Source organism: Hirundo rustica, chromosome W (assembly GCF_015227805.2).
Source record: "Hirundo rustica isolate bHirRus1 chromosome W, bHirRus1.pri.v3, whole genome shotgun sequence".
Taxonomy (NCBI): Eukaryota; Metazoa; Chordata; class Aves; order Passeriformes; family Hirundinidae; genus Hirundo; species Hirundo rustica.
This window is the reverse complement of record NC_053487.1, coordinates 9,389,246-9,410,916: the sequence shown is the minus strand read 5'-3', so window position 1 is coordinate 9,410,916 and position 21,671 is coordinate 9,389,246. Positions and strand designations below refer to the sequence as shown.

At 41.5% G+C, this 21,671-nt stretch overlaps 1 protein-coding gene across 1 annotated transcript; it reads right to left on the bottom strand.

Moving 5' to 3' along the window:
* Nucleotides 1-4,787: 4,787 nt before the first annotated feature.
* On the bottom strand, nt 4,788-21,444 carry HTATSF1 (HIV-1 Tat specific factor 1). Its single transcript, XM_040089082.2, has 9 exons — nt 21,130-21,444; nt 17,142-17,346; nt 16,783-16,830; nt 15,500-15,654; nt 12,650-12,813; nt 10,945-11,044; nt 10,322-10,411; nt 9,698-9,835; nt 4,788-9,328 (listed from the first exon to the last, which is right to left on the bottom strand). The coding sequence occupies exons 1-9, from the start codon at nt 21,298-21,300 to the stop codon at nt 9,044-9,046; spliced, it is 1,356 nt and encodes a 451-aa protein (XP_039945016.1). The 5' UTR covers nt 21,301-21,444; the 3' UTR covers nt 4,788-9,043.
* Between the last annotated feature and the right edge of the window lie 227 nt (nt 21,445-21,671).

The window sequence follows — 21,671 nt, the reverse complement described above, 5'->3', positions numbered from 1 at the left end:
AGACCTGTAGAGAAGCTCATACAAGGCACCTTTACGTGACATACCTGAAGCATGTCTGGTAAGGTTGGTTTGGGGTGTAGGGGTAAACTTAAAATTGCAGCACGACATAAATCATTTGCATTTGAAAACGCAATCTCCGATAAAATGTGTTCCCGAGCCATTTCATTTTTGACCTGAGCTTCAATAGCTCGGGACAGCCTTTCCACAAAATCTGTGAAAGACTCACTTTGGTCCTGCCTGATTTTCGAATAAGAAATCGCAGGACCTTGTGTTTGCATGCTGAAGAATGCAGTCAGGGCTGTCTCTCTCACTACGTGGAGGCACTGGACAGGAATGACCACTTGGTCAGTGGCTTCTGCCCACTGCCCCTCCCCAGCCAGGTGGTTGAGAGTGAGAGGGATTCCCTGAGCATCAACTCTGGTGTTAACATGGTTGAGGAGCCCTGGTAAGGCCTCCTGGAGCAGCCTTTTCCAAGCTGTGACCCATAGGATGTACTCTGTTGGGTTTAGCAAGCAAGAAAACAGGTACTTTAAATCCGCAGGCACCACCTCCTCTGCAGAGAGATCTGCTCTGAGAAGCCCTCTGAAATATGGTCCATCACGGCCATATATCCTGTGAGCTTTGCAGATCTCTTTGATGGTGGCTCGGGGAAATGGGTGATACTCTGCCCTGTTGTTACCACCGCGGGCATTGCGGAAGGTAACAGGGGCAAGGGTGGGAATGGAGCAGGAGCTGGCAGCTGTCTCTGCTCCCTGCTCGGGCACTTCCGGGTTTGAGGGAGCTGGGACGCCTGTGCCCTGAGGCACTTGGTTGCCTGGCAACCGAGTCCCTGCAAGGGCCGCGGCTTGCCCGGGGGGTGACATCATCGAGGAGTGGGGGGGCGGGGGGGATCCCGGGGGAGCGGGGTCGAGCCCCGGCGGGGCGGGACCGGGACCGGGCTGCTCCGGGGCGGGTGGCGGCGCAGCGGCTGCGGGGGGGAAGGGGTGCCGCAGTGCGCACGCGCAGCCACAGGGGGTTGGGGGGGGCAGCGCGGCCGCGGCACGCGGGGCGGGGGCGGGGCCCCGCGGCTCGGGGCCGGCACCACGTGGGGTGGGGGCGGGGCCGCGCTGGTCGGATCCGGCACCACGGGGGGTGGGGGTGGGGCCGCGCGGCGCAAGGCTGGGGTGGGCGGGGTCACGCGGCAGGCACCCGACGTCAGAGGGGTAAGGCGGGGCGGGGAAGGGGGCGGGGCCGCGCGCTGCGGGCACCACGTCACCGGGGTAGGGAGGGGTGGGCGGCGCTGAGGGGGCGGGGGAGTCCCCCGCCATGCGGTCTCCGCCATCTTGGGAACCCCGAGAGGACCACGCGGACCTGGACCCGATTAAAAGCGGGGAGGGAGGGTTGTCCCGTGCAGCATGGCCAGTGCTGCCCGAGACCTCCCTCCTGGCCCTACCGGGCCAGCACGGGCGTGGAGGCTGGGGTGCCCCGGAGGCAGAGCGGGCGGGCGGGACCCCTGCCGCTCCATCGAGAACGCTTTCCCGGGGACATGGGGACTGGGGAAAAGAGGTGGGGGGAGGAGGGGGAGAACACGTTTCTCCGTTGGGCTCTGTCGGCATTCCCTTTTGAAATTGAATTGCCGAATTTAACTTCATTGCTACAGTAAAATACTTTGTAGCCTTTTTGTCCCCAGTTTGAATCAACCTAATTAATTCCTTTTCTACAGTGCCACAGAAATGTGGGCTGCAGAGACTGTCCGGAGAGACTTGGGGAAAATGCACATGAACCCAGCGAACAAAACTTCTTAACTCGCCTTTTGAGATTTTCAATTTGGCCTCGTTAATTACTGACGCATAATTATAATACAACCTTTTCTGAGCAGTCGTGAGCTTTCCACCCATGTTTCGATACTAAGTTGCTTTTGAACCCAAACCCAGATGAAAAGCACTCCCCCCCGCAGACCCCGTTCGCTCAAAATCACAGGAGGTTTAACCCTTCAGCTGCGCAGCTATTTTTGGAGGATTTTTTCCTCCCCAATAGATCCCCCTCCCTCGGGGGAACCCTAAAACCAGTAAGTATGTCCCTTTGTGGGTATACTTACCTGTTCCTGTGCCTGGGGGGTGCATGGGTCTGGATGTTCTGCTGCAAGAAGGACTCCGGTCGGGGCTCGAAGCTCCCCTTCTTTCCCCTGGAACTTGCCTTGTTTAAAAGTCAATTTCACAGGGGTGCGTGACGCCCAGAGACTGTTCTTCGGGCTAAATCAGCCCCAGTCCGTTCGCAGGGTCCGCCTTGTCTCCGGGGGGCCCTACGTGGGCGCTGGACGCTCTGTCACCGTGGAGCCGTGCTCCACGTGGTCCAAGCTGCTTCTGCCGGCGTGGTGTGCTCCACGTTGGCGCGCCAATTATGTCCGGTTGCGTCCCCGCTCCGGGTGGGAGCTGACCCCCAGCTAGCTCGGGTCAACACAGACACAAAGTTTCCAGTTTGTTTTGGCTTCTCGGCTTGGCAGCTGGACCCAAAGGTGATAGTCAACAGCAGCAGAAGAGAAAAGGCTGGCTCTCAGCTTAGCAGGTTAAAGGATGTTTATTAGCAGAGATCTCCAAGCTCCGAGGCGAGCGGCTCGGAGCTTCCAGGCTGAGAACCCCGCGGCTGAGAGCCCCGCGGCTGAGAGAGCTGGCTCCTCCCTCCTACCCCCTATAAGCGGGGGAGGGTCCCAGGGAGGATACAAAAAGACAACATATCAGGGGTTTCAGGGGGTAACAAGGTGTGCCCACCCCCAAGCTTCAGACCACCAAAATCCAGAGCTAAAGGAATTTCCCCCAGGCTACCTATCACATGAAGCCCTCTGCCGGAGATTTCACAATCTGGGAGGGACCCCGGGAGTGATAGGCAAGCTGCCCCAGAGAGGGGGGTTGGGGCAGAGGGGATGTTACATGTCATGTGAAGTATGGGATGATTGACACAAAACACCTTATTATACAGACAACACAAAAGGGATACAGAATTGGGGATACAGTGAAACGAACCATAACATAAACTTCTTACAAAAATCTAATAAAACAGTTCTGCACCACCACAGTTTAGGTTCAGGAATTCAGGGTATGATTATAGATGAAAGGCAAGTTTGGGTTTCTATGAAGCATCCAACACCTTCAAGTTTTCTTAAGTTAGTTAAGCTAATTATTTGTAATTGTTAATAGGTTAACCTTAACTGAATAATGTCTAGGACATGTTTTAGCTAAAATGCACTGCATTTAACATACTAAAGATTTTAAGTGAATTGCAATCCTTATACAAAACCTAAGCTGTATGAGGGATTGAAATTCAATTTAAAAAAATTTTAAAAGCCAGAAGGAGAAACAAATAAACATTTTGATGCAAAATTCTCGGGTTTTGCTTCCCGAGATTCAGGTGGTTTTAGAGTCTCTTTGCCTTCCGAGAAGCCCTAAGCCGGACGCGAAAAAGAGATGGAGACTTCAGGTTCTGATTTTCAAGGTTGTGCGCTTTGTTTATTGTTTCTTATCTTACAATTCTTTCAGTGCCCAACTAAGATCTGTGCAGCTGCTCGGGCATCTGACTACTCCTCCCACACTGGGCTGTCACTGCCTCTTATACTAATTGTTATGTACTCTTTATTTATCATTATTTGCCAATACCTATCACTTATACTAAACAGGTCATCTCTTCTTTGACCCAATCTCCTTAAACTACTTTGTGCCACCATCACTACAGAAAATGGAGTGAAGGAAGAAAGAAGAAGAAAGAGACAACGCCCAAAATCCTCCATCTTGCTCCCATCTACTTCCATACTAAAAACCCAAAACCACTGTTTTTCACCCTGTGATAAGCTAAACTACTATCTTTCACACTCTTGTGGCCTGTAATTCGTCTTGCAGTGTAGGAAGCCTTTCCCATGGAGTGGGATCAAAGCCAGTGTCTTCCTGGGCTCTGTGCCAGGGTCCCAGACCCCCCTGTCCAGGTCCCAGACCTTCCAGGGCAACCAAAGGAATGCCCTGGACTCCAACACAAAATGAAACTAATTCTGTCTTTAACACCTGTATACGAACATTCAAGAATCTGCAAAGAAAGAAAAAACCTTCTAAAAAGCCTTTTATTTTGAGGCTTTTTGTTTCCAGGTGTCTACTTTGGCCATGCTCCTCCAGCCATGTCATCTCTGGTGAATACCTCTAACTCCATAAAAATTCCTTCCCAGCAAACCACTGAACAGCATTTAATTCTAAAGCAAACTACCAATTTATCCTGAAGCTAAGCAATTATTTTGGATGGTTCAGAAAGTGATTCTGCCAAATTATGCTGAAAGATCAGTTAATACTCTGTCACATTGCATTTAAGTGGCTTTACATCCATTTTGTTACACGGAAAATTGGTAGAAACAACTATTTCTCTAGTTCAAAACTGAGCAAAAATAATTATCCACAAATTGTTTCAGCCTGCTGCTAGCTATTGTTTTCCTCATACACAGAGGAAAGGAGACAGATTCTCTCAAAATGAACCTCTCATCAAAAGCACAGGGATGGAGGAACATGCAGTATACTAGAACACAGGAATGGGACCTAAAAAAACGTTAGAAACTGAGCAAAAAGGTTGGTTTTGTCACTTCTAATGAGCAAGAGAAGTAATTAGAAAACACTTTAAATTAAAGAAAAAATAAAGTGAAAATTCCTTTAAGGTTTTAATTTCTTACCAATTTATGTATGATGCTGTAGTGGTTTCACGTTCACTAAATTCTGGTCTTAGTACTCACTCTTTTTCTGTGGGAGAGAGACTAGGAGAAAAACAAAGCAGGTGCAACCTTAAAATTAACAAATAGTTTTATTAACACACACTAAAAGAATAGAAAAAAAGAAAGTTGGAAAAAAAACTAAAACAGAATGAAACTCCAAAAACACTCTTCCCTCCCCTTACAAACTGTTCACTTTCCTACAAAATTACATAAAGAGACAAAACTTGTAATTTTCAGTCAGTTTCACTATCTGACAATAGTCTTTCATCAATTCATTAGGGGAAGAGTATCTTTTTGAGTCATGGATCCCACTGACAACCTAGAACAGTTCTTTTGTGGGTTTTAAACTGTCACAAAAACAACCGCCCGGAGAAACTTGCCTTTGTGACCCTCCCAGGAGCAGTTTCCCAAGCTGTTTACGGGGCATGGGTCTTAGACTATTGCATACTGGGGTGTCACTTTTTAAAGATGAATAACTCCAAAGGCAAAGGATTATTCATCTCAAGGAACAGAGATATCTTCTCACTTCTTCACTGGCGCAGGGGGCTTCTCATCTTTATCTCTGTTCAAGCATCTTATAGGATTAATATTACTTAGTCCATCACAAACACCTTTGCTTAAATCCACACACAAATCTAAACAATCATCTCCCCAAATGCATATCTTTCCCATGATTTAAAGGAATGATCTAAATATAGAGTTCATTTCCATGGCTCAAGTAAGAATAGAACAACCAACTCTTCAACCCTCTGTCCCAATAGTCTTTTCACTCTTGCTCTACTGACTTCATGCTGTTGGTCTTTATGTTCACTCTGTCCTTACTCTCTCAGAGAAGGGCCAAGCTCTGGAAGCTTCATGTTGCTAAGAAAGAGTTAAATCTGCTTGCAGTCTTTGTCTCTCTCTCTCTGTTGCTCGTAGTGTTAGATGTTCAAGGCCGCGCTGGTGAGGGAGGAAGAACTCGCAGAAACATCAGAGATCAGAGCACCCAGGCAGTCCGTAAACATAAAAAAAAACCAGGCAGGATCATAAATGTTTTCTCAGCCCACCCCTCAGTGTAAATCGGGGTGGCCTCAGCCTAAATGGTGCCCATAGCTCTTATCAGGGGCCTGACAGAGATCTCTCTCTGCTCTAGAGAAGTCTGAAGAAAGTAGCTGTTGCAAAAGAGCAACCTCTCCTTCCCCCCCCCTTCACCTGGGAGCCAATGGAATCTGGCCAGGCCTCAGGCCAGCTCCCCCCCCAAAAGGGGGGAGCAGCAGGCCCAGCTCGATGTTACCTGTCTCTCTCTGGCCAAAGGAAAGAAGAAAAAGGACCCACCTACAGGAAATTCACGGGGTTTTATACGGTACTTCCCAAAGTCGCAGCTAGTAATTTTCAGTGGTCAGAACAGATGCCAATATTCCAACTAACTCTCTGATAGGTTGCTGTCTCTTCCAAAGCAATTCCCAGGTCCTGACCTGGAGAATTATTTTACATTCTTCTATAACTAAAAAACCAAACTGTACTAACCCATGACAGATGCTGATCAGTAAGAAAAATATGTAAGTGTAAAAAGCAACTCAGCTTGTTCAGATTTGTCAAAATTTCTTATTAAACATTACTGCTCTATACTATAAGAATTCCATAATCGTACTTCAAAATAGAAATTTTAACTTCTGTGAAAATTTTTGATTTCTGTTCAGACTGGTTTATAAAAATTTCATAAGTTCAAAATAATTTCATATATAATTTCAAAAAGGAAAACATCTAAAGAATTTGGTTTTAATGAAAATCTGCTGAAAAGTCACAGCTGCATTAACCTCTCCTTAGACTACTAAATGCTTTAATAACTCAATGAATAGTTTATAAAAACATATTTTTACATTTTACTGGGGAAAATGGAGGTAGTCAAAAGGAAAAGACAAGTTTGAGTATAATGCCACACTTGAAAACAACATATTTGCATGGAAAAAGAGCTTTTATTTCTTAAGAATCCTAGTTAATAGAAAAGCCAGTAAATAATTTGGTCTCAATCTTTGTTGGTGCTCTACTTTAGTGTGAAGTCCAAAGGAGAAGGTGAAAGGACTAAGAGCACATTGAACTTCTGCAGCAAGCCAGTCAAATTTGTACATCAATTGGAGAGAGGAAGCTTTACTGCACGTACAACTCCTTATTTTTCAAACACTAACAGTAACCTTGTTTTCCTATCTGATACCATGATAAGGCTTCATAGAACTTTACAAGTTTTATATATAAATTACACAAGTTTCCCTATATCAGTTGTAATTCCACTGTAAAACAAGCGATTTAACTGTGTAGTGTTACACAACTGGGCTCCCTTAAAATAAAAAAAAGCAAACAAAACACAAGAGTAAGAGATCTAAAGCCTTGAATCTAGAAGATGGAAGAAAAAAAAGGAGCACTGAAAGCAATAATCACCACACTAAATTACACTCCTCATATGCAAACACTTCCAGCTCTCAAAGGTCTGTGGTGCATCTTACCAATAAAAATAACTAAGGCAGAACCAACACAACCGAGAAATGTATCTGAATATACCATTACACGCAGCTACTAACCAGGCAGTGTTCCAGATTCCCTGAATTCTTCAAACAGCTGCTTTGCTGAAACACACAATCCACACACTTGGAAAGATGAGAAAATGGACTTTTTTTAGCTGGCAAGAGCTACATCTCTTCTTTATAATGCAACTCAAAATGGGAAATTTGTCATATCAGCGTATTATGAGCCCCGAGACTTTTAACCCCTGAATTCAAACGTGACAGCTATTTTTGTCACAAAAGATGTAATTTATAACCCAAATGGCAAGTGATAACTTAGATGCTCTTGTTAGCATAACCACCCACACATATTGACTATATATTAAAAAAAATAACCCAACAAAATAAACTTAGACAACCATATAGAATTCAGGAAAACATCTGTATGGTAATCTCAGAGCACAAGGTTTGAAGATAACATTTTCAGAATATTCTGATTACCTCATGATGGAAACACAGGAATTAGCATCTATAGTTTCTTGCAATCCAATATGAATTAAAAAAAAAAAAATCAAAGGATCCTCCTTGCAAATGTGTACTGGTAACCATCCATATGAACAGCATGCTATGAATTTTTAATTGCTTAGTGCCTAAAACCATGTTCTTCTAGTCTTACTTATCAAAATAGTGGAATTCTAAATTAAGAATGACTATGCCCAAAACAGCTCCCCCCAGTTATTTTTGAAAGCCTGCCACTTATTAAGATATTTAAAGTTAGAATATCTTCTAAGTCCTTGTTTTTGGAAATATTTTGAAGAGGACTAGCATTTGCTTTTTCCATATAAGAGCATTATTTGAAAGCATATTTTAAAGTATTCTAACTTTTGCACAACAAACTGCAGTTTGAGCTGCCAAAAGCATTTAAATTTTATGAAATATGGAAGATCCTTCCCACTGTGAAGAGCACACAGAGCTAAACTAAAATGTTGAGAACTCGCATTCATCATGCTAACAAAGTTAATGAAAAGCTCTTACTCTAATATAAAAGCAAGAACTAACAAAACCACCACAAAAATCAAAAGCCTATTTTGATACCTACTGCATACAGACCATGAGAGTGTAAAACCAATGTTATTATGGCCTAGAATGTGTTCATGCATTTCTAGTCTCCTTGACATAATTCCAGCCTCTATCTAACATCAACAGATCTAAACAGGGGAAGGAAAAACTAATTTGCTGAATGCTGTGATTTAATAACCTCTCTTCACTCAGTTTGCCTTAGGGTTGCTATGGCAACACTGTCTGCCACTTTCTTTAAGCTTGTGACCTGATACTACTCATCATCTGCCACCTAATACATAGCAACACATCCAATCCAATGCATTCACCCTATATGGATCACAGCACCTGTTCCATAAAATGATCCAACATACCAGGACACAAATTATTGAAATACTGAATTTCAAGGGCTACAGGAAAATTAACAGTACAATCCACAAATCTTGTAAAAGCTTTGTATTACATAAGTTACATATAGTTACATAAACTTAAGGGTTGGAACATATTTCACACTCTCATGATGAAACACTGACAAGCATAGTTAGAACAAAAGAAGCCTGATGAGTTTTACTGTGTTCTTGGCAACTTGAATTACTTTACCTGAACAGCCAATTAATACAAACTTTTAGAACCTCATTAAATACTGCTTTTAATGAAAACTTCAAAGCACACAATTGATGACATTCTAATATATCTATATTCATATGAATATTGTCTGCAGTCACCCTGAAGAAAGGGATACACTCAAACATCACCCTAAAAATCATGCTTTCATAAAGTATTAAAGATGTTATGTATCAGCTTCACCATCACTGCCTGCAAGGCTGCTGTCTGTGGATGGAGCTCCATCTTCATTAATACCCTCACCATTATTCGCCCTCTTATGAGCTTCATCCTTTGCATCCTCCTTAGGTGTGTCATTAACCTCTGGAGGTTGTTTCCCATCGGGCAGTTTAATACTACTTGATGCAGAATCCGAATCAGATGTAGTTTGCTGTTCCTTTGCATCCGGATCCCCTAAAAATGACTCCCACACCTTAAGCCTTTCTTCCCTTTCTCTTGCAGTCTCCTCCACCTGTTAAAGAAGTGTTTATACACATCATTATGAAGTCATACTTGTCAAAATTAGTATTTACACAGATAAAATTAAATATTTATATTACAGAAATATCTCAGTGCTGACTGTGAACCAATGATCTGTACATCCAGTGGCTAATCCTCTAAGTTAACACTTTCAGTACTCAAACAGGTCCTCTAATTTTTTGCTAAGTTGAATAATAGAGAATGATTTTTGGAGACATTCGATAGCTTTTGAAAAGAAGCAAGATAATGCAGGCATGGGCAGGGGATGGGTATGGGGACAGGAAGGCCAAGCACTCCTAGAATTCAAGCAGATTTACTGTTTGGAAGACATATTTGATAAAACAGAACCATGAAAGGCTACCTGATAATCTGTTACACCATCCCATGTTTCAGCACTGAGCTGACGGCCACCAAACCACCTTCCATTTAGAGTCAGCTTGCATAGATCAGCTTCTGTTGCTTCTTTAAATGACACAGAAGCGACACCATCAGGGTGCCTCTGTAAGGACAGGAAACTTGCATTTAATAATATTCTAACTAATGCATTCATTCCAATACCCTTTATATTGTCTTATAAAATCAATCAGGATATAGCTCCATTCTGATCATACATAATCATGTTTGAAAAGTTCAGTTTTCAAGTTTCCATACATTGTTCTATTGGCACACAGAACACGATATTTTAACACTGACAACAAAAAATATTTCAGCTAGCTTAGCTACAAATAATGTATCCATACACTTTCAAACTTGTAACATGTATCCAAGCTCCTGGGAAGAGTTAGTTTGCCTTTACATAGTCTGAAATCAACAGGTGCTTAAGACATTAAGTTCCAAAAGTTTTAGAGTACTGGAAGATTAAGTCAAGTTTCCATGAAGTAAACACACCCAAATGAATGCTCCACTCATATTTAAAGTAGCCTAAATGTTTTGCACCTTTGCACATTACATCAATTCTGCCAACACAACATGTAAAAATACCCACATCAAATATGAGAACCTTCTTTACTTGACCAAACTTTTCACACTCTGTCCGCAGATCTTCTCTTATCTCATTTAGCACTAAAGGGTCCTCCTACAAAGCAATTACACAGCATTAATTAAGCACAAGCATTCACTTCTCTCAGCTTTATTTTTGCTCCATCACCAGTGGTACACATCTGTCAATCTGTTAAAAGTCCATAAATTGAGTGCTGTTATGCTGCATTTTCAAAGCCACCTGGGAGTTGGAAGACAGCTCTTATATGAATTTAATAAATTTAATACTTGTTAATAAAGCTATTTTGTGCTCATTTCTCCATTCTAACCATTACTGCTGTTTACTCCTCTTTCCACCCCAGGAAGGAATATTGTCAGATATATAGGTTTTTCAGACATTGAAAAACCCTGACTTGAAAAAAGCGTTCTTTACCAACATTTTTTTCTTGCTTTTGGAGAGAAATGAATTAATTTAAAGCAGATGTTTGGCACAGGAGAACACCCTTCCCAAACATCAAGTTTAATTTTTTTTTCATCCGCTTAGAATTTTGCTACAGTTTGTATGGCAGAAAGTTTAGACATGTTAATTCCTAACAGCACAATCTACAGAAGCAAACTGCATCTTCCTACCTCAAAGTCCTTGGGGTGAAACATGTTCCTGATAATAACAATGCGTTCATGCCGCATTCGAGTTGCTCCATCTTTCTTTTCCGGCCTCCAATCCAGCTGTCTAATGAAATGAAGCAAAAGAAAGAAGATATTGTTGAAGCTCTCTTCAGTTTCTACAAGTATTTGTTGAAAAAAAATTCATTAATTTGGCATTTCTTGCAATATATTAACATATATTTTGACACAAAGAGTTGTTATTCTTCTAAAAAATACAGTAATTACCAAGGTTTACTACTGCTACAAAACATTTGAGGTTTTAAGGTACTTAAAGGCTCATAGAGTGAATATAAAAGTACAGTATTTTTTAAAACACTGACAAAATATTTATGAAGTATTAATTCCTTCCTAATATCAACTCAGATAAAGGAACCAGCTGTCTTCAAATGCAATTAAAATGTCTGTATTTTAACATTTTTTCCTAGCTTATTTTGTAAAAATAAAAAAAGGAGATCCGCTATTCCCCTAGGTAAAATTTAACTGCTTTTATTTAAAAGAACATGCAAGAACACCTTGACTCTTACACAGGCATTACTACAAGATGTATTTTGTTCCCAAGTGTAGAGCCACTAACACAAACTAGTCATGTAAACCAGCACATGTGTTCTAGGACTTTGCCTTCTCACAGCAAATCTTACTTCTCGTAGAAATACCTATTTCATATCATATTACAAAAAAACCCACATGTTTACTTACACTTTTAAATCTCAAGATCATACATTGGGGTGGGGAAATCTTAAGTTTCTTCTTGTACCTGCTACTTTAGCTGAAGAAAACTTGGATTTCCAATGAGAGTAGTTATAACCAGTAAATTACGCTCTTCAACTCAAAAGGAACACAGTCATTTTATTCACACAAATTTCAGTCAAATGCAATTTCATAATTTTCATACACGTGCCTACACACTGGAGACTTTTTACAGCAAGAACTGTCAGTGTATCTTTGGGGCTGATATACTTTCGGCTCTAATGATAAGATACCAAGTAGCCTTTGCTCCCCTTAACTATGGGAAAACACTTCTGCATTACTATTTACAATGCTTAGTGGAATGTTGCTTTCATTGAAATATCAAAAGTATTCAAACTTTTTTCTTCTTTAATCTGCATCTTCTTGGCTCCAAAAGGCAGAAGAACAATTTTTAAGTGACAAAAGCAATTAATCAAGGTACAACTCAAAACCTATTATATTTTATAGCAGAGAGAGATGTCTGGGGGAATCTACAGAGATATTTTAGTATTTGCTCCTGTAGCAGCCAGCAGTTATTTTCATGCCCTTTGCAACTTTGGCAGCATGGCACTAAATATATGTGAGCAGCCAGAGTGTTATGACCTTCCAACAGTAAGCCCAGATATTGTGACAGGACTCACATGCTCTTATCCAGTGAAGGGGAAGAGAGTCTTTTATTTCCCCAGAGTTGTAATATTTTCTTCTACATCTGAAGGCACCATTGCTCCCTATGTATTGTTTTAATGTGTGAATCACAAAGAAGTTCATTATATCAACACTTAATCTAGGAGTTAGTCCCCTTCAAACATGCAACAGTTAAGCTATTGCACTGTCAGACAAGACTAACTTTTGCAAAACTTAGCACTGTATTTGAAAGAAAGCACCACTTTACTAATAGCACTTAGAATCCAAGCAATATTTTACTGAAATAAAAAATACAAACTTCTGCTGTTGTGACAACTTCTTCTTGTAGTCTTTACATTTCTTCTTCTTTTTGCTTGCATCATACTCCCCCTTCAGTTGGAACTTTGCAACTTCCACATGCAATTTACAGCCTCGGATTTCTGCTTCATCCAGAAGCCTCAAAGCAAGTTGAACTGATTCTCTCTATTGGAAGATAAAACACAGCACAAACTTCAAAGCACGTGGCGAAATCAAATTTTATTCCAATAACATGTCATTAAGTATGCTGTGCTAAGAATCAAGTCCCTGTCACTGAAAACCATAATGCTGTCTTCTGACACACAGCTGGCAATGCTTTCTTGATCAAAGCCCAGTATTTCTTCACTCCTGTTGTAATTGATTAATACTTCCAAAAGCAGCTGCATATATTTCATTCAAATATATCATAGACACTAAACGGCAATATCCAAGCAAGCTGATGAACTTAAAAGCAAGAATAAAAAGGTTTCAGAGGACTGATTTCCTATAAAACTTGTATCACTTTTCCAAGAACAGCATATGTTGAGACTCTAAAGTAATTTTTAATGTGTTCCTAAAAGTCCTTTAGAGTGCAGACAGTATTTATGCTGGGGCACTCCACAGCCCTAACTACTACAATTACAAAAATAGCAAAGACTACAAGCCATTTGATTTAGTACTGCCTGGTGCTTCTTGCAGAACTAAAGCCAGCTGCACTTGCAATCACCAACTTTCCAAATGATTCACAAGTGAAACACACAAGGAAATAGTACTGCAGCCTAAGCCTTTATAGCTTAATAAAGAATGAAAGCACAGTTTTGAACCAAAACAGTTTTCAATTAAAAGCCGTAAATACAGGACTACAGTATGTTCCTTCCTGGCTTGTTATTTCTGTATTCTTGGCTACACAGTAGCATATTTTCAAAGTAAAAGGTGACAAGCCTCCCATTTCAGCCCATAATCTAGGGCACCCAAGACAGGAGCGTGTAAAGACATGTTCAGCAGGTATGTCATGGGTTAGCACAGTTTGGTTTTTAGTTATGGAGGAATGTTGAATGTTTTCCCTGGTCAGGACCTTGGAATTGCTTTAGAAAGGACAGGGACCTATCAGAAGGCTAGTTTGGGATATTGGCATCTGTTTTGACTACTGAGAATGTCAAATGCAACTTTGGGAAGTACTCATATATAAACCCTGACTTCCTGCAGGTTGCTCTCTTGCTTCCGGGCTGGTCACCAGGTAATACTGTGGGCAGGAGAGGAGGGCCTGGCTCAGGCCCTGCTGCCCTCTGGGCGGCTGGGCCAAGCCCCAGCCAGGCCTCCAGGAACTGCTGCTTGCACAGGGAGCGGCCCGGGCCAGCTGAGACCTCTTTCCCCCAGCTGCTGGTAGGGGAGAGGGGAGGCTGCAGCTCAGCAGTGCTGGTCACGTGCCCAGGGCCACAGCAGCAGGTGCTAAGCCATAGCCCGGCTTAATAGCCATTGGCAGCAGAGAAAGAAAGCCCGAAGCTTCATAACAACTCTGAGCTGAGCTACCCTAAATGAGACCGAGGGGTGGAAAGGAGGACATCCACCAGCCTCCCCCATCAGCAGGGCTTTTAGTCTCTACAGCCTGGGGCAAAGAATCACAGGGCCACTGCAGGTCTGGGCAGATTTAACCCTTTCCTGGCAACATGAAGCTTCCAAGGCCTAACCCTTCCCTGAGAGAGAGAGGAAAGAGAGTGGATGTAGAAAAGACACCACATGAAGTCAGTGGAGCAAGAGTGAAAGAACTGATATTATTAGACAGGGGGATCAAGGAAGTGGACATTTTTAACCAGACTTCTCTGGTGTAAACTATGGAGAAATGGACTGTTCCTTGTAATATCTTAATGTTGTTTGGGAGAATGCTGGTTCTAATCAAAATTGGGGACTGATATGATTAAGATTTAAGCGAGAATCTCAAAGCCCTCGCTCCTGGGGTAAAAGGAGGTCGGCCTTTAAGACAAAGATGATTTTAGGGAGAAAGTGATTTGAAGCCCTCAGCTCCTGGGGTAAAAGAAGGTCTCTATTTCTTTTGAGATAGAGAAGATTTTAGAGATAGAAGAAGAAGATCCTTGTTTTGTACTAGAAGAAGCATTCTTAAACAGTACCCCAGATACACTAAGAGGCCCATGAGTAGCCAGGGGAAAGGCTGCTAATGGGTAGAACTGCACAATCTGCAAAAATTCCAGGCAGTTGCAGATTTGTGACAATGGGAGCCACCGGACTGTTTTTGTCTTGTGGCGAGTGTCTCCATGGGACTCTAGAGAGACTCCTCTCCCAAAGTGATGAAAGATTATGTTTAAATGGTGAAACTGACTGAAAATCACAGGTTGTGTCTATGTTGCTTTGTAAGAAGGTTAACAGTTTGCAGGGGGAAGGAAGAGTGTTTGGAGTTTCATTCTGTTTTGTTTTTGGGGTTTTTTTTCCCAACTTTTTTTTTTTCCATCCTTTTAGTGTGTGTTAATAAAACTATTTGTTCATTTTTAAGCTTGAGCCTGCTTTGCTTTTCTCCTAATATTTCACCCACAAAAAGAGAATAAACCCTAAGACCACTACACACTAAATTTAGCAAACAAAATTTAGCGAATGTGAAACCACTACATTAATTCATGTTTCCACCCGGGATTGAATTAAAACCATTACAAGGTATTATGGCCATTTCCAGGCAGAGGGTGAGGTGGGATAAGAGGAAACAAATGAAGTAAGTGGGCATTTCTGGAGTAAATCTTTAAAACAGACACCTATATTCCAAATTGTGCTTTAGAATTTCAAGAATCTTCTGAATGCGATTCCAAAATAATGGCCATATGTGCCTTCAACGGGATGGAAAACTGCATTTCAGTGCACCACTGACCTTCAGATAACAACAGAGGCCATCTCCTTTAAGATTTCCTTCCTTATCTTTGTACAGTTTGATCTTGTGTTCTTCTGTCTGAGGATCTCGCATGATGATACCACATTTTGACATGACTTGTACAAATTCATCTTTCGTAATGTCTGGAGGTAAACCTGCAAAATAAATTCAAACAGAAGGCTTAAATATGGTCTATTTTTAAAAAAATGTAATTAGAACAAATCTTCCCATAGTGCTTCTTTAAACAAAAGGTATCAAAAAAAGGACAACATTTGACATACACTGCAAGAAACCACTGCCCTTGGGCATTACCTTCTAAGCATTTACTTTATACCAGTATTTTGAAAATCTTTGTACTTTGTAATAGGTATAATGCACAGAAAGATCTCTTTGCTCCCTAATATGCACACCTAGAGATTTATTGTCACACGTCATCAACACTGCAGAGGACACAAAGGCCTCTGCAAATGTAACTATTCTGCCCAAGCTCCAAGTTCCACAGCACTTTTAGGTATCAGAGACAAAAACAAAAAACAAAACATAAGAACACAACCTATAAACAGACACTGTTTTCTCCACTCAAATTCAATAAAAATAGTAACTGATAACATATAGAGATTTTAAGATCTGAACTCTGAACTGAGGATAAGAAAAAAAACCAAAATGGGTGAGAAAATTATGTGGATGTCCCATGCTAGTTTGGCCTGCATGAAAATTTTTGAAAATGCAAATATATGCACCCCTATGACTACTCACAACCACCAAGTGTACCTGAGTATATGCATCTAGAGAGAGCACCCCACCATCCAAAAGAGGTAGAAAACCACCATAATACGTGCATGGATAATTTCATTTGAGCTTTCACATTACTTTCTCACTCTATTCCCAACTGTTTTTACTGTTTCCTCCTTCTTACCTAATAATTATTTATTAGAGCAAATGAAAATTATAGATTAAGTGATGTGTATAGTTGATCCACTATTTCATCATAAACTTGTCATTATCTTATCCCTTAAAAGCCTGCAGAAATTGTTTTCTTATAAAACAATAAATTAGTGACTTGGCTGACACAGCACACCCCATTTAAAAGATAAAAGCACGTAATACATCCATTCTACTTCTTTCCCACATCTGCAATTTAAAGGTCACAAAGAAATTACACAGTCAGAAACATAACATTAAGTAGTTTGCAAGCGACAGACTGAAGAGATAATACTAGAGGCATATATGAGTCTCTTTTACCATCTTTAGCTCAAAGTAGATAAATAAACACTATTACCTACCTGTCACATAAACATTAGTGTTTCTGTCTTCTTCAACATGAAACCACCCTAAACATAAGAATTTAATTCAGTTATGGTAATATAGTAAACATGGGAGCATACACGTTTATAGTCCATCAGATTTATAAGAATTTTGCTTGCTCACAGAGAAGCTCTGAACATGCCTTAATTTGCTTTTTTCCCCTTTGTATACAGATTCAGGAGGATACCTATGAAGTACCACACAATTTTAGAACCATTCTGCAAATTACCAGCACAACCTTATCTTTGCTGTACCAGATAACAAAGATCAACTTCCAGTTTTCCCTTAGTACAATACAGGTCGCAGCCTACACAGAGGGAAGTGCTTTGTCACTTACCTGGCTCTAGCTTCCTTTTTTCCGATTTTTGTTTTGGATCTGTTTGTTTTTGTCCTGTCTCATTAGCTGATGGTTGTGCTCCTGATGACTTAGAACTTACTGGTTGCTTACTTTCAGTGGCTGTACCAGAAGCAGATGAACAATCTCTCTCATCTGCATGGAAGCCATAGTTGGCATGATAGGTTGCCAGGAAATCTTCTGTTATCTGAAAAGAAATTAGGAAAATTAATATAGAATTTCAAAGAACTATAAATTCAGGTCTGTATTTTAACGTTAGTTAGGTGTCAGTAATTTTCTAATCCGGCAACATAGAAAATAACAATATTTTAAAACTTTTTATATTATCTTTGCAAAGCCATACACACAACAAGAATAATCAGTTCAGGTATTACCTGAATTAGACCAAGACACAAATTCCATACAGCATATGTAGTTTTTACACAAGCATTTCACAAGTTCTGCCATCTTTCAAACAAAGCTTTCTGCTTTCCATGTGAATTGGATCTGCCTGAAGGACAGAAACCAAGTGCTCCTGGCCGTGGTGAAGTGATAAAGTGATACTGACGGTAAGCCAACAACTTATCCACAGATGCTGAATGACTGACACTTGCAGGCATCTGCCTTTTCATGGAATAATTTCCAGAGATGACATATATTAGTGTTGACAGGGAGTAAATATTGCACTTAAACAGAAATGTATTTTAACACATTGCTTCTAAGGCAATAGTAATAATTATTAATTAAAAAATAAATAAATTTACTTTATATCCTATGAATAAAGAATTAGCTTGCTCTTTTCCAGAGAGAGACTATATTTGGATAAAATATAAGATTGGCCAATGCCTATATTTAGAGGTCAAAATAAAAGAAAAAACCCCAAATTACACCTAGTACTTCCAGTCACTAGCAATCACATGCAAAAGAGATACATAATAGCTACGTTTGTTAGCATCCCACATTATGAAGTATTTTCTGAAGTTGCGCACTCTGAAATATTTTTTCTCAAAACTGAGCCTTAACCTTTGAAGATTTTATCTGATCTTTGCTACACTTGCTTCATCTGTATTCAAAAGGGAACAAAACTCAATGCTATTAAGCTATTGTAAGAGAACAATTTCAAGTGTCAGTGATGAAAATGTAATCTCTTATCTTCCATAGCAATTTGAAGCTTGATGTTTCAACTCTAAAATTTCATTATGACAAATCAGAAATGCAAAACTGTACCAGGCTTGTCAGGAATAATCCAAGATTCCATGGCACCCCATAACTTTAACGGTTAGCACAAAATATCTCTTAGGCTAAACAAGATTTGCCACACACCTCAATAAAGAATGTAAATGGCTGCTCTTACAGGTATGACATAACAGCATCAAGACAAAATACAACCACATTTAGTGAAAGAAAAAAAGACTGATTTAATCAGGTTCATTATCTTTGACCTTAGCCATCTTAGCAAATCCTTAGCGCCACAGTTGATGAGATTCAGAGAATTAAACTGCTATACTTGCTGGTGAACAGCATTATTAGTTTTCATCAGAAAACCTACTGGTAAAATCGTGATTAAACCTGCAACAGGATTATTTTTCACCTTCTGGGGGAACTGCATTCTGTGTAAACCTCCATTTATTCTTAGCAAATTATCTACCATGGACTACCAAATTTTACCACTCAGTAACAAAGATGTTTTTTTGCATAAAATGCTATCATCCTACCATATAATCATTACCACTACTTCACCTTAAAATGTCTTTTTACAAGCACAGAGGAGTTTACACACATATAAAGGCTTTTATTGGAACTTCTGTCATACCATGACAGCATGAGAAACAAATAGTCACAGAACTACTTACTGGGGACTTCAATCCAATTCTGGTGGAGAACATCACAGACACCACTCCTACCTACACACCCACACAGTCACGCAGTTTGGGGTGATTAAGCTTATAGGAAAAGAAACAATAGTACAGGACGTGAGCATGTAATTAACTGCCGGTCCCACTGAAATGGAAAGCCAAATGAAGAACAGATACCCTGTGTTTGCAGATGACAGCCAACGTCTGTATTTTCACAGCAAATGAATTCCACATGTTGTTTTGTGCTGTCTGTGAAGCACTAAAAAAATTGGTATTCATCAATACAGTACCATTGAAAGAAAAATAATTAAATAATAAACAATGTTACAATTGCTTCTATTAAATATTTTATTGTCTCCAAATTTTTCTGGAAATGCTGGCAGATAATATCATTCACTTTTTGCACTGCAATCCCAGTCTGTAGATAATGATTACTTAGACCAGTCAGAATATTTTCATCTTTTGTCAAGAAATAGAAATTAAAATTTTCATTACTGCCCATGGAGAAAGAAGTACAGCTTCTGGTTACAACAGTCTCCTCAGTTTATCTGGATAAAAAATTCTAGGAGTAATTATCAGCCAAAAGAAGTAACCTGAAAAACTCGATGGCATCCAGCTGGGTAAAGAATCTTTGTGCAGCACTGTGGGTTGTGGATAGGTCACCAATTTCTATTACACATCATATTTACTAATGAATGTTACCTCCGCTGAGGCGTAGCGACCTGGTTCCAGGAACGACACGGCAGCCACACCCAGGCTGCTCGGACCACCAGCTCACAGACACCAGTGTGGTGGACGGCTAATGGCGTTTATTAACTGGTTACATGGAGTTATAAAACCTCTGTTTGCTACATCACTTCCGTCTGCTTACGTTACAAGTTAGGTGTTGCTTACCTTATCAAGGACACTAACCAACTAAGTATTGAGGGAGGGGTTCTGTCTGCCCGTACAACGCGATATCTTCCGACCGCCTGTCCCTAATCTCCCACAAATGAACTTTTCTGCTCCTATTTAACCTGTCCAACCCTTAATGTTATCTCCTCTCCAAGACAGAACAGATAAGAAAAGCACTTAGGAAAGACAAATGCTACTGACAAGAGACACATTTCAAAAGAGAGGTGAAAAGAAGGGGAAGAAACGGGGGCAAAACAAGAAGAATCCTTTTACAAATTACTGTGCTTACTGGATCTAGGACCCCAAAGGGAGCCAGGAATACTCATTTCTCCACTGCTCCACTTTGTGAGTCTGGATTTTACCCCTCCAAAAGCCATCTGCTCTATAGACACCTTCCTAGGTTTACACACATTCAAACTTGGCACTACAGGCTTCACTCTCACTCAGATTCTCTGAATTGCAATGAATTCAGTCACAAACTAGAACTGGCACATTACATCCATCAAGTAGATGCCATAAAATGTCTTAACATTAAATTAAGTAATTGCCCTCATTCATTGCTATATGATAATAAAACTACTATTTCACTTGCAGATCAGTAGATTGGCTCAACATATTAAATTTATGTTCATTCTCCCCTTGAAGAGCCATGTTATTATTATAGCAAGATCATATTTTATACTTAAAACATTTAATAAATTTTAAAATTAGAAATTGTAACATATTTCCATGCTGAGGAATGCCACTAAGACAAACACACTTATTTTTCAATTGTACTCGTAAGACTGAAGGAGATGGAACAACACATCTTTTATTTTACATCACTTTCAGATAACAACAAAAGAGGCATAATACTACTCTATTTTCATCTAGACCTTGTGACATACTAATTCATTTCTACACTGCCCTCAAAGAGATCACCACAGCTATTGTGACAAAGACATAAACACATCCCAGGCACCTCTGATCAATATCCACAAATATAACTGACTTCATCCCAGGCCCGAGCAACTCTACAGATTCTCCGCCAAGGCGAATAGCCAACGCACAGCTCCTCACAACAGGGCAGCCGGCCAAAGACGGAGACGACACTGTGGTTTTGCCTGTAAAAAGTTGTGTTTTGGTGCTGCTGAGACCTCGCAGCAGACACGATGTGGCTGAATGCAGACACCTCCGTATCGACGAGATCCGGCATTACCTGCTCCTTCTCCTCCCCTTCCTCGGGGCTCCCCCGTACCCACCTTGGGGAACCAGGCCTTCTTCTCCAGGTCCCACTCGTAGGCAGCCCCGTCCGCCGGGTCCACGTAGGTAAAGGGGTCGGACTCGCCCTCGCTCTCAGCTGGCTTAGCCTCGTACTGCTGTTGGAGCTGCAGCTGCTGGTAGAATTCCTCGTTTCCGTCCTCACCGCTCATCCTGCCCCGTTCACTGGGCCTCAGGCACCCGCGCTCCTACCGCTGCCGCCTGAGGCACGCCCGGCCCGGCCCTCTCGGTGGCGGGAGCGCGCGCGGACAACCCCGCGCCCGCGCCCGCGCCCGCGCCCGCGCCCGCGCCCGCGCCCGCGCCCGCGCCCGCGCCCGCGCCCGCGCCCGCGCCCGCGCCCGCCGGAAACACCCCACCCACCGCCGTAGCTGCCGCCCGCCCCGCCCTTTTACCCCGAGCTGTAGCCAATGAGACGAGCGGTGGTGGGTCATGCGGGGAGCGGCGGAGCCAATGGGGAGCCTTTCCTGGGGAGGGCGGAGCGGGCGCACGCAGGGGGCGGGCCAGGAGCGGACCAGGGGCGGAC